The sequence below is a fragment of the Euphorbia lathyris genome, chromosome 1 (genome assembly GCF_963576675.1).
Source record: "Euphorbia lathyris chromosome 1, ddEupLath1.1, whole genome shotgun sequence".
NCBI lineage: Eukaryota > Viridiplantae > Streptophyta > Magnoliopsida > Malpighiales > Euphorbiaceae > Euphorbia > Euphorbia lathyris.
In genome coordinates this window covers 53,305,437-53,319,176 of record NC_088910.1, presented here as the reverse complement: position 1 = coordinate 53,319,176, position 13,740 = coordinate 53,305,437, and the positions used below count along the sequence as shown (strand labels likewise).

General features: G+C 35.9%; 1 protein-coding gene across 2 annotated transcripts in view; it reads left to right on the top strand.

Moving 5' to 3' along the window:
* Positions 1-13,740, top strand: part of LOC136233031 (DExH-box ATP-dependent RNA helicase DExH14) — a 35,056-nt gene that overhangs the window by 16,152 nt on the left and 5,164 nt on the right. For both annotated transcript variants that reach the window (XM_066022565.1, XM_066022573.1), the window contains 22 exons: positions 200-412; positions 705-860; positions 948-1,172; positions 1,252-1,353; positions 1,446-1,526; positions 1,621-1,701; positions 2,881-3,084; positions 3,233-3,349; positions 3,435-3,557; positions 3,694-3,783; positions 3,995-4,120; positions 4,236-4,298; positions 5,346-5,434; positions 6,220-6,310; positions 8,274-8,423; positions 8,510-8,701; positions 8,792-8,857; positions 9,397-9,552; positions 9,663-9,806; positions 12,414-12,481; positions 12,757-12,922; positions 13,007-13,069. In XM_066022565.1, the coding sequence (XP_065878637.1) occupies positions 200-412; positions 705-860; positions 948-1,172; positions 1,252-1,353; positions 1,446-1,526; positions 1,621-1,701; positions 2,881-3,084; positions 3,233-3,349; positions 3,435-3,557; positions 3,694-3,783; positions 3,995-4,120; positions 4,236-4,298; positions 5,346-5,434; positions 6,220-6,310; positions 8,274-8,423; positions 8,510-8,701; positions 8,792-8,857; positions 9,397-9,552; positions 9,663-9,806; positions 12,414-12,481; positions 12,757-12,922; positions 13,007-13,069 (2,766 nt within the window). The remainder of the gene's footprint in view (positions 1-199; positions 413-704; positions 861-947; positions 1,173-1,251; positions 1,354-1,445; positions 1,527-1,620; positions 1,702-2,880; positions 3,085-3,232; positions 3,350-3,434; positions 3,558-3,693; positions 3,784-3,994; positions 4,121-4,235; positions 4,299-5,345; positions 5,435-6,219; positions 6,311-8,273; positions 8,424-8,509; positions 8,702-8,791; positions 8,858-9,396; positions 9,553-9,662; positions 9,807-12,413; positions 12,482-12,756; positions 12,923-13,006; positions 13,070-13,740) is intronic.

Sequence of the window (13,740 nt, the reverse complement as noted above, 5' to 3'; positions counted from 1 at the left end):
TATTCTTGAAACAAGTGAGATTTGTCATCTGCAGACAATTTATTTCTTTTGTTGCTAAAATATCTGAGATGTCATTTTTTTTTCATTTACAAGCTCTGGAATATACCATTACTTTTTCCTGAATGATACTAGAACATGATTTTGGGTAGTCCTGATTCTTCAAAGTGGATGCTTATGCTGAAACTCTTGTATATGGCAGGTCATGGCAGATCCTTCTTTAAGTTTGAAGCAAAGAGCTCTTATAGCAGATGCTGCTCGTTCACTTGATTCAGCTAAAATGATGCGGTTTGATGAGAAAAGTGGCAACTTTTATTGTACTGAGCTCGGCCGCATAGCAAGCCACTTTTATATCCAATACTCTAGTGTTGAAACTTACAATGAATTATTAAGACACCACATGAATGATAGTGAGGTCATTATTATGTTCTCGGAATTTAGGATGTGCTTGCATCAGTTTACTTGGTTTTTGTTTATTTAGCCTACATTATAAATTATTTGAGTTTGTCTTGAAAGAGCTAGCCTGCTACCAGAATATTGAGACCTGGTTTGCCAGTACTGAGTGATTTACTAATTATTTTCTAAAGTATGTATTCTATAGGTGCAATCCCTTGTGATATATTTTTCTGCCTCGCCAATTAATCTTTCTTTCTCAAGTGATGCTGCCTCTTTTCAATTATATTGACGAGGCACTGCTGATAATGTAGGTCATTGACATGGTTGCTCGTTCTTCTGAATTTGGAAACATTGTTGTTCGAGAGGAGGAGCAAAATGAGCTTGAGATGTTGTTGCGCATGTCATGTCCTCTAGAAGTTAGGGGTGGTCCTTCAAATAAGCATGGAAAAATTTCAATCCTCATTCAGGTTTTTACTTGCCCTCGATTTTTTTAATACACTTTCTACTATGAAAGGAACAGAGTAGTGATCATGATGCTTATTGTAAATATGCAGTTGTACATCTCACGTGGTTCAATTGATACTTTTTCATTAGTCTCGGATGCTGCCTACATAAGTGCCAGCTTGGCTCGTATAATGCGTGCCCTATTCGAAATTTGTTTGCGCAGAGGCTGGAGTGAAATGTCTTTGTTCATGTTAGAATATTGCAAGGCTGTCGATCGCCAAATTTGGCCTCATCAACATCCCCTTAGGCAATTTGACAAGGATCTCTCATCAGAAGTTTGTCTGCTGTACCTTTTTGTTCTATTGAAGTAAATGAGCTATGTGCATTTTTTAGTTATGTCTTTTAACTGGCCAGATATTGCGGAAGCTTGAAGAACGAGGAGCTGATTTAGATCGTCTACAGGAGATGGAGGAAAAAGATATTGGAGCACTTATCCGTTATCCTCATGGTGGAAAGGTATTATTTATTTGTATGATTTTCTTTTTCTCTCTTGATTGATTTCATGTGGGTTTCATAATCTCTCTTTTTCCTTTTTTTTTTTGGATAAGTTGGTCAAGCAATATTTAGGATATTTCCCATGGATCCAGTTATCAGCAACTATAAGTCCAATCACCAGAACTGTTTTGAAGGTAGTTTTACTAAATTAAGGTTGAAATGTTTGGTTTCCATTTAATTATTTAAAATTCCGACTCAGAGATGTGTTAATGGTGTTCAAATTAATAGGTGGATTTGCTCATAACTCCAGATTTTATATGGAAAGATCGTTTTCATGGTGTTGCACAGCGTTGGTGGATTCTTGTTGAGGTAATGTAAGATGGTGCTTTTGCTTTGAGTGTGAAGGGTGTTATATTTCTTGTGTAGCTTGGTGATAAATTTTAATCCAATAACCGTTGCAATAAAAATTTGCTGAAGCTTTGATGTTATCTTCTAATTTGACTTGAATTGTTAACTAGAACCTTTTATTGCACTTGTATTTGCATTTGAATGCGCACCTGAAATGTAAATCAATTGATTGCAATATTTCAGTAACGTGTCTTTTGTCAAACTATAATATGATTTTTTTTTTCCTTAATACTGATGTTTTAAATTTTAATGTGTACATCGGTGTCAAGCCACGTTCTGATACCCGCGAAAAACAGGGGTCGGTCCGTTGTCATAAGCAAGACAGGACACCACTATATATAATATAAAAAAAGGAAAGAATTACTAATAATAATAAAGAGTTCAGGGCCTCCAACACCTATAAATAGGACACTTCTTTCTCTATTTGGCAAAGCAAAGGGAGATGGATCCAGCTACCGTAGAAAGACTTTCTCAAATCAATCAAGAAATTCTTTTAATCGAGAACGAGAAGGCCGAACGGCTGCAAACCCTGGCTGCCTTTTGGGAGCACCTGCCTCCTATTGATCCAGAGGTGGTGGCCAGAAGGATGCTATTTTTACAGGACCGCGTTCGAGCTCTGGAAGGCAGGAAACAGGCCCTCCTCCTCGAACAGGAGGAGCTGATTGTGCGAGCTGTGGCAGCAGCTCCCCCCTCCAATCCCCCGAGAAATGAGCATTAGCTCTTTTTTTTATATAAAGGGTCCGTCGACTCTTTCTAGAAGATTGATATATATATATATATATATATATATCTTTAGAGATAAGAAAAATTTCTATAAAATGTTAGTATATTTCGCAATTAGTGTTTTATGTGGCAATAACAAGGTTGATGGTTGGAAATGTGAATTTGGGTTTTTTGTTGACTTAATTATGATTGCTGTCCTTGTGTTTAATTACAATACAATTGTTTTTGCAGTGATGGTAATTTTCGGAATTTGAACATTCTATAGGAGTTTTCTTGTTCACGCGAGTCTAGTATAATTTCTTATGGTCATGGGTTGAAACCCGATTTACATATGATGGCTGGTTAAACTGAATCTCGTTAATGATTAGATAGAATTTATTTCATCAATTACTGTATACCTGATATAGAATTAAACAGGACTCTGAGAATGATCATATCTACCACTCGGAGCTTTTCACTTTGACAAAGCGAACAGCACGAGGACAGCCTCAGAAGCTCACATTTACTGTGCCTATTTTTGAACCACATCCACCCCAATACTATATTCGTGCTGTTTCTGATACTTGGCTTCATGCAGAAGCTTTCTACACCATTTCATTCCATAATTTAGCTCTGCCCGAGGTTTGTTCTTTATTTATTTGTTTATTTTGAACATAGTTTGACAAGACTAGTTGTTTATTTTACTCTTCTTCCTACACTATCTACCTTGTTGTCTCTCTTTTCTGGCTCTTTCAAGTTTTAAATTATGGAAATTTGATGATTTCTACAGGCTCGTACTACGCACACTGAACTTTTAGATTTAAAACCCCTCCCTGTAAGCTCACTTGGGAACAATAGTTATGAAGCCTTGTACAGATTTTCTCATTTCAATCCAATACAAACACAGGTATGGTTTGGCTTATGTCATTGGTTTTAAGCTGTATCAAACTACTGCATATTTGTGATATGATGCTTTGTTTTTGGAATTGCAGACTTTTCATGTTCTCTATCACACTGATAACAACGTTCTCTTAGGAGCTCCCACTGGAAGTGGGAAAACTATATCTGCAGAACTTGCTATGCTTCACCTCTTCAATACTCAGCCTGATATGAAGGTCCTCCCTCCCCACTGCTTCTTTCCTTTGTGTACAGTACAAAAGACAATGGGTTTTGAGTTTGTATCAATTAGGTCCAACCTTATACATTTGTTGGATTTTTATATTCTTACTGGATGTTTCCTACCGAACATAGGTTATTTACATAGCACCCTTGAAGGCTATTGTACGAGAAAGAATGAGTGATTGGAGAAAGCGTCTTGTCTCTCAGCTTGGGAAAAAGATGGTAACACAATTTATTCAATTAACATTATGTATACAAGTGCATGTGGGTTTGCTTGTGCATGCGGATATAAAAGTGGGTTTTGTATGTTGCATATTAACATGAGGTTTTTGCCAGGTTGAATATAATGGTTGTGCTTGCATTAAATGAAACGGTGGTGTATTGTGTTGTATAATAGAATATACCACTGGAATTAAGAGATGTTTTTTAACAGGTTGAAATGACTGGAGATTATACTCCAGATTTGATGGCTCTCTTGTCAGCAGATATCATAATATCGACCCCTGAGAAATGGGATGGTATCAGCCGTAATTGGCATAGTAGAAGCTATGTAACGAAGGTAAGTTTTTAAATGTTTGTGCATTATTCAATAAGATTGTCATTTTTCTTATTTATGTTGTTACCATGTGCCAATATTTCATTGTTTAATTCTAAGCAAGTCTTTTGATCAATAGGTTGGGCTTATGATTTTGGATGAGATTCACTTACTGGGGGCTGATCGTGGTCCCATCCTTGAGGTATTATATTTTCGACTGTATTGTATATTCTGATTTATAAACAAGGGATCTCAGACTCTATCTGTCTAGTTGTCTCGTATAGTAAATAGTGTAGACCATGTAAATTTGGAATCCAACTAACTGTCAAGTGAATTCTTCTGTATCTGTGCTCACTTTATTTGGAGAATTGCTATATCTTATTTATCTGGAGCTGTAAAATAGTTCTGTTTGTGTTGACAATGCGGTAAGCATTTCAACACAATATGTCTCTTTGACTGTTGATTTAAGTAGACGGGATGGTTATTGAGGGCTGGTCTGTATCTGGCCTGTGAACCAGACAACCTGATGAATGTTTGTTGTTGTTATCTGGTTTTTTGTTTGTCCATATGGTTTGGAGAAAGTTATTATTTTTCTCTTTTAAGTATTTTTGTGCACAAATATCCATGAGTTTACAGTTATGTAGTTGCAATTTACCAGAGAGAATAATAAAAGCTATTCTTGAGCTTTAACTATTAGCTTAGGCTTTCTGTTCAAATGGTTTCATGACATGGTATCAGAGCCTCTTAGACCAAGTGGTTGAGGGTTCGAATCCTGGCAACCTCATTTTGTTGATTAAATTTCAACACATGGTAAGATGGGCTTGTGTTGTACACGCTTCAAGCCCAAGGGGCATTCTCGTGAGAGGGTATGTCAGAGATAATAATAAAATTCTTGAGCCTTAACTCTTAGATTAAGCTTTTAGTTCAAATGGTTTCATGACAAGATTCAAGTTAGCAAGTGGAATGGCTTTCGTTCTGGATTGCCTTTCTACTTAAAAATCACTATAAACATGGCGTTCTTATTGCCGTTACCCGCTGGAATGATGTCGAAATTTATGTGGTATACAATACTTTTAATGCTGAATGTGCTTATATGTAAATGGTTATTTGATGTCACATCCTTTTTGTTCCCGAGAGCAATAAGTGGCACATCTTCTTTCCTTGAAGCACAAATTTGCAATAAGTGATGCTTCTTCTTTCCTAGAACCACGATTGTGTTGTTGATTCGCTGACGATATAAACCGGACAGGTTATTGTTTCAAGGATGAGATACATATCCTCCCAAACGGATCGTGCAGTACGTTTCGTAGGTCTTTCTACAGCTTTGGCAAATGCTGGGTATGTTTATATGGATCATAATACAGGGCGCTGATATAATGCTGTTTTATTATGATAAATTATGTTCATTATCCAATTACTCAAGCCTTCACGTATGATCATATCTTCAGTCTGTAAAAGCTTCTTTCTCTCTCTCTTTTAAGTGGAACATGTTGCAAGTATATCAGTCAAAATCGGACTAATTAAGTAAATAAATTTTGCTCTATATAACAATTGCTTTATGACTAAAACTTTATTTGGATGAAAAATCTACATTTCATGTGAAGCCCGATTTTGTTGTGTTCATTTATGTATTATTACATATATCAGATGTTTGGTCCTGCATCTAATTTAGGCTTAATGATGTTAAATATAAAAAAAAAAATTCATGTTTTTTCATTTTTCTTTTCATTTTTTTTTCCCCAATTGTTGGATTTTAGGAATTTTATTTAGATACCATTAGTTTGTTGCAATTTTATCCAACCACTAGAGCCGATTCAGTTTTTAAAAGTTAATTTTAAGAATTTTATCCAATCACAAATGCCCATTAAACCAAGTGACAGTTTCGAAGTTAGCCTGCCACCAGACGAAGATCAGTAAGTTGAGGGCTAAATTTCATTGTTTCCTATCACTTAAATAAATAGCTGTAAACTAAAGATAATCGTGCTATAATTGGCCAACTTGCATGTTTTGTGGTTTAACAGTGTTCATTTTGCTAGTTAAGAACTCACGTGGTGCATTGGCCCCTGCTAACTTGCTGACTTCTTGTTTAATTTTTTTTTTTTTTTTTTTTTTTTTTTCGCTAGTGATTTGGCTGATTGGTTGGGGGTCGGAGAAATTGGCCTGTTCAACTTTAAGCCAAGTGTGAGGCCTGTTCCCCTGGAAGTCCATATTCAGGCAAGTATTCATGCTGTGTATTTCATTTGGACTATATTGTCGTGGAATGTGGATTTTCTCGTATAATATTTAAATGTGGCATTTGTTTCTCCCTTTTTGGTATTATGGATTTGTGAATCGCAGCTGTATCTCCTTTTCTCCTTTTTATTGTTCGTTGTTGTTCAGGCAAAGGCTGATAAACGTAGTCCCAAATTATGTTTGCACCAACTTGTAACATGTTTATCTTTGTATTTGTATTCTTGAATGTAACATCAAGGCCCCAAATAATACATTGAATTAATTGACTTGTAATTTCAAAAAGATGTACATCTTCACAGATGGCCATTAATTTTGTAAAAGAAAAAAAAAAGAAAAAAATATGTACACCTTTTTTTTTTATAGCAAAATGGTATGCCATGATTACCTTGGTACAATTTATTTTTGCAACTTCAGTCATAAGGTCCCCTCAATTTTGGACTTCGGCTTTATATGGTTTAGCACATTTGAGTACGCTGTTCTCTGGCTGCTTGAGATGAACAGATCAGTGGTCTCTCTCCATTAGATTAGAACCACATTCCTGTTGTGCTTGAACAAATGCTTGTGCCAATTTGTTGAAGAGGAGCAGGGGAGTGGAAGGCGCAATATAATTGTGTGAAGAATGGTTGCTTTATGTTGGACCTTGATCAGATTTAGCCATAAATTTGCTTTTCCTATCTTTGTTGGTTTCCTTCTTCCTAGCTCTTTGTATAATCCTAGTTGATACCAATCCGTATTCAAGTCTTTTATTCCTCACAAGAAAATTGACATTGTTTTCCATTTGAATCCCATGATGTTGATTTTTATGGTTTGCTAAATTGACATTCAAAAATAGGCTTAATACATACGCAGCCCCTTGAACTTGTCCTTTTTTTTTTTCGTTTTACCCCCTAAACTTAAGGGACAACCTATTGACCCCCTAAACTTCCAAAAAGCCACCTAATTTACCCCTCCTCTCCGACGTGGCACTTGGATTATTGCAGTTTTGTATTTTGCCAGGTCAGCGCCACGTCGGATAGGAGGGGTAAATTGGGTGGTTTTTTGGAGGTTTAGGGGGTCAATAGGTTGTCCCTTAAGTTTGGGGGGTAAAATGAAAAAAAGGACAAGTTCAGGGGGCTGCGTATGTATTAAGCCTTAAAAATATGGTCGATAAAGTTCTGGAAACTTTCCTGTTGTGCTTCAACAAATTTGTGAGGTGCCAATCTGCTGAAGAGAATAAGGAGGGGCCGTGGAAGGTGCATTGTGTGAAAGAATGGCTGCTTTATGTTGGGCCTTGAGCAGTCGAGGAGTTTTATTTATGCATCAGATTTAGGCATAAATTTGCTTTTTCATATTTTCGCTGGTTTCCTTCTCCTTAGCTTAGTGTATAATCTTATCGTAGTTGATTCCAATTTGTTTTCAAGTCTTTTTCTCCTCTCATACAAGAAAGTTGGTATTGTTTCCATTTTAATTTTATCCTGTTGTTAATTTTAAGGATTTGGTAAATCGACATACAAAGCTGTGATCCATAATGCTCCCGAAAGTATAGGAATTTCATTCGAACTCCAGAGGATTAGAAAGTAATTTTCTACGCATGTAGATATGCAGCAGTTGCTGCTATGGAATTGATATGCTTACGTGTCTTCAGAAAAATATCGCTTGGTGATTGCACATTCTATCACTACTATGACAATATAATTTGTTTCATTGGTGATGTTACATGTATAACCATTACGTAGCTTTGAACTTTTGTCTGTTTTGCTAGTGTATAATTAACAATTACTACTTCAAAAAAGAGTGTTTCTTGTTCTGGTTCATACACATTACCTCTAGCTTTTGCATTATAGTGTTATCTGTCTCTGTCTGTACATGGTCAGTGATACATTTTCTGGTTTATTTACTTTTTCAAATGAAGTAGAGAGATATTATTGCCTTCTATTTTGAATTATACAATTGGGATTATAAACAGGGGTATCCTGGGAAATACTACTGTCCAAGGATGAATAGTATGAACAAGCCAGCATATGCTGCAATATCGACCCATTCACCTACAAAGCCAGTTCTCATATTTGTATCATCCCGGCGGCAGACAAGACTTACTGCACTTGATCTTATCCAGGTGAGGTGCAATGTTATGTTGAGAATATTGCTTTTCCATGCCTGATAACTTTTTAATTTAATCATTCTGTTATTATGTCTGCTTAGTTTGCAGCTGCTGATGAGCATCCTAGGCAGTTTCTAAGTATGACCGAAGAAGCATTGCAAATGGTTCTTTCTCAAGTCACTGACCAGAACCTGAGGCAGACCTTGCAATTTGGCATCGGGTTACATCATGCAGGTTTAAATGACAAAGATAGATCTCTGGTTGAGGAACTTTTTGCAAACAACAAGATACAGGCAGTTTTCTTACCTAAATGCTTTATTTTTCTTTGGTCATTTTGAAGGAAATATTTGAGCATAAAATTGATCTATTTTTTCAAACTGTAGGTGTTGGTATGTACAAGCACACTTGCTTGGGGGGTTAATCTTCCTGCTCATTTGGTTATTATCAAGGTAAGGCAGAATCCTAATAGGCCATTCTTTGTATTTCTAGGAGAAAAAACAGAAACGTACCACGTGGTATGTGTACAGAGGCTTTCCTTTTTCTCTCTCTATACATTGGTACTACGTGCATTGTGGTGTCGATACTTCGAGTGTCTAATCTACTAGCACCATTATATTCTGCATGTGGTATGTAATGCATGGTAAAGTTTTTTTTATTAGAAGAACCAATCCTTAGTCCAACTAGTTGGCTTTTCCTTAGTTCCTTGTAAGATCGTCTGAAACATAATCAAAGGTCATTTTCGATAACCTTCATCCAAGTTAATCCCGGTCCTTCTCTACCCTTCTTAGCTATTTTGAGTTTTATTTCTCATGTTTACACATGGGAGCATCTATAGGCTGCTGTTGAATATGTCCAAACAATCAAATCTTATGGTAAAAAAATTTATGAAATGCTTTTTCCTGCTGTTGCATCTCTGTTTGTATCTTTCCATTGGATTTCCTTGTTCATGTTATTTCAGCAAAACATTTATGATATATCTCTGTTGCAGGGAACAGAATATTATGATGGAAAGACAAAGAGGTATGTTGATTTTCCCATCACAGATATCTTGCAAATGATGGGTCGTGCAGGACGACCACAATATGATCAGCACGGGAAAGCGGTCATTCTTGTTCATGAACCAAAAAAGAGCTTCTACAAAAAGGTTAGTTGTAATGGGACTTTTTTGGGATTCTTCCTTTAGCAGTTTTACGTTTGGAAGAATGGAAAGTAAAACTTGCAGTTTTTTTCCCTTCTCTCTCTTTTTTTTGGCAGTTTCTATATGAACCGTTTCCAGTTGAAAGTAGTCTGAAGGAGCAGTTGCATGAGCACATCAATGCAGAGATAGTAACTGGAACTATTAGCCATAAAGAGGATGCAATGCATTATCTTACATGGACATACTTATTCCGTAGACTGGTATTAATTCCGATAATTACCTTGACAAAAGACTAAACTAAATATTTAAGTCTTATTTTATTTTTATTATCATTTTTTGTTTTGGTAAAGAAAAGACATAGTTAACCTTTTGGAGTTTGAAGCTGCACTCTTGGCTAACAAGGTCTACATTATAAGATTGTAATAGGTTATTCCTTAGATAATCAATGCCTCACAATTGCTAATGATAATGGGGGAAACTTTTCCTTGTGTGGAAGCTCAAAACACTTAGATGCTGCATAAAGCAGTACATGGAAATCTTTAAGCTTTATAAGAATGCTGTCAAGCTGATTTTTTTTTTTTTTCTAAATCCTGGATTATTAGTCTTACACATACTGCTGTCATATGATATCAATCCAACTTCTTGACCTCCAAATAAAATCCATTTTAGTTGTAAGTATGCAAAACCATGGTGATATATGTGTTATTTTGGATGTTAAATGCGGTGATGTAATAGTCATGGGTCTGTGGTCTTAAACCGGCAAAGGTGGCTGTAGAAAGTAAATAACCAAAATATATAAAAAAAGGAAACAACAAGAAGAATTGATCAGAATGATTTGCTTGTAGATGCCATGTGAGCACTCTGGTAGTTGAGTGTAGTTTTTCTATGTATAGGCATTGTTTCTACATGTGTACAAACAATATTAATTAGTCCTCTTTTATGGCCTAGCAGTCTTATGACTCCTGCCAAAATGCACGAAGCTACTTCAATTTATCGACAAACTTGTTTGGACGGTCCGATATGACAGTCAAATAATTGTCAAACCTGTTCAAATTTTCCCTTAGATAGGGGTAAATTTGATCTTGCTTTTAAACATTAGGGGTAAATCTGCGCTTCCCTAAAAACTTTAGGGGCAAATTTGGACCTTATCCATAGATTATAGACTCATTTAATCCTTTTAATTGTTTTAGGGATCAAACAAAAAAGAGTGTATTTCTTATACCGTTAGGTTTTGGTCAAATATCTTAGCACTTCTAATAGTCATACGACCGTGTTGAGGTTAGTACTCTTTTCTTATCACCACCAGGTTCTGAACTAATATTTGACACTTCTTGTGACTAAGTTGATACGGAAAATGAAATTTAGGATTTGATTTGAACTAGTTACAAGTCTCAAACAAGTCTCAATCATTTTGTCATAATAGGTTTTTAATTGATGTAAAACAAGTCTCAATCATTTTGTCAAACAAGTCTCAATCATTTTGTCATAATAGGTTTTTAATTGATGTTACCTCTACAGCAATAGTGAAATAGTTAAAAGGTAATATTCGGCCAGATTTGAACTCATTTTGTCATAATAGGTTTTTAATTGATGTAAAGACACGGACGGAGAATAGAATTCTCGTGTTTATTATCATGAGAAAGTACACCTATATATACAATACAGTGTGCTGTACATGGTAAGAGAATTTACATTTACACTAATTTCTTTAACTAAGGAGCTAATCAAAGAGCTGATTATGGAGTAACAGCTTGATATATTTTTTAACACTCCCTCAAGCTAGAGCATAAATATTGGTCGAAAACTAGAGGAAGTGATTGTTAAAGAATAAACCACTGAATTATTTATATTAGCCCAAGACAACAGTGAGGATGACCTTCCAAAACTAGAAAAATATGCTATTGAAGTACAGTAAAATCTCTATAAATTAATAATGTTGGGACCATGAAATTTTATTAATTTATAGAGGTTATTAATTTATCAAGTATAAAATTAGTGATCTAGCCCAAGTCGGGACCAGAAGAAATTATTATTTTAAAGAGGTTATTAATTTATCGAGTATTAATTTATGATCCCGGCATGCCTAATAGATTGAAGGGAAAATTCTACCGGACGGCAATTAGACCAGCATTGTTATATGGTACGGAGTGTTGGGCAGTGAAACACTGCCACATCCATAAGATGTCGGTGGCGGAGATGCGTATGTTGAGATGGATGTGTGGTCACACGAGAAAGGACCGGGTGCGTAATGAAATAATTAGGACAAAAGTAGGGGTTACATCTATTGAGAATAAAATGAGAGAAAACCGACTAAGGTGGTTTGGCCATGTGAGACGTAGAGCGCTTGATGCGCCGGTTAGGAGAACCGAAGAGTGGCAAAGGGATGTAGTGGTGAGGGGTAGGGGAAGACCTAAGCAAACTTGGAGGAGGGTGATCGAGAGTGATATGAGTTTATTGGGAATTGAGGAAAATATGGTAGTGGATAGGACGGAGTGGAGGGAGCGAATCTGTGTCGCTGACACGACTTGATTTTCACGGTTTTATATGATGGTTCATGTTAGCCGACCCCGAATCATTTCGGGACTAAGGCTTTGTTGTTGTTGTTGTTGTTGTTGTTGTATTAATTTATGAAGGTTTGACTGTAGTAGCAATAAAATCCAGAAATAAACTTTATCCACAAAGTTCTTCTTAAGGTAACAATTGAAAATAAATGGATGCTTTTTCTAATAGTAAAGAAATAAGATATGATTGTATTTTCTTCACTGTTAGATTCATTTTCTTTTGATTTTTCAAGTAAAGGTTATTACGACCCTTTTAAATATATTGTTATTTACCTGCAAAGTTGATATGAATAGCATTTGTTGCAGATGGTTAATCCAGCATACTATGGTCTAGATAATGCAGAACCAGAACTTCTAAATTCTTATTTATCCAGGTAATAAGGTGTGGCTGGTTGATTATTTTGTTTGACTTCATAAAAATAGATTTAACCAATTTTTACTCTAAAATTCTGCTTCGTGTTATCCTTTTTCGACAATATACTTGTTTTCCCTCTAGATGCTAAGAGAATTGTTGTATATACTTAATTTAATGTATTTAAACCAAAATGTTAAAAAAAAAAAACTCATGGTAGCACCAAACAATTTTGATATGGTTGGAACTGTAACTCTGGATCTTTTTGGCAGTTAAATAATAATTTATCTTTGGCAGATTAGTACAGAACACATTTGAGGATCTTGAAGATAGTGGCTGTGTCAAGATTAATGAAGACAATGTGGAGTCCACGATGTTGGGCATGATAGCATCACAGTATTACCTTAGTTATATGACAGTATCAATGTTTGGATCAAATATAGGGCCAGATACTTCTCTTGAAGTAAGTTCATCTAGAAGTTTTGTTTGAATATCATAATAATTTGGTTTCCTTGTATCATTATGTTTAGAATTGTCTTTATCACAGGTGTTTTTGCATATTCTAGCTGGTGCTTCTGAATATAATGAACTCCCTGTACGACATAATGAGGTATTTTCCTTGTCCAAATATCGCTTTCTGGTTTTGGTTGAGGACAAATGCAGAAATACGTTTGGTTATAATGAAAGTTATACTGCTATTATTATCTCTAGATTATGATGCAAGTAAGGTTGTCGTGTGACCAAGAGGTCACGGGTTCGAGTCTTAGGAGCGGCCTCTTGCCAAATAAATTGGCAGGGGAAGGCTTGCCCCCAGTACACCCTTGTGGTGGGACCCCTCCCCGGACCCTCGCTCAGCGGGGACGCGTAGTGCGACCGGGCCGCCCTTTATGCAAGTAAGAAATAATTAGGTGGAATAATCTGCTAATTGAAGGAAATTTATACAATTGTTGAATTCTATATAAGGTAGGACAACCATACAATAAAACTAAATAGGAATAACTACAGCTCATATACAAGAATGTATTCCTATAAAGTGGACTCTCCCCCTCAAGTTGGTGCATAGATGTACACATGCCCAACTTGGATGATGATTCATTAAATCTGCAAGTTGATTTTGAACTCTTGTTGTATGGAATTTCATTTGTACCAGAATCCAAATTGTCTTTAATGCAGTTCCTGTCAAGTTCATCATGCTTAGTTCTGTCATAATTGGATTATTTGCAATCTCAATAACAACCATATTGTCACAGAAGAAAACCATAGGTTTCTTCGGCCCATATC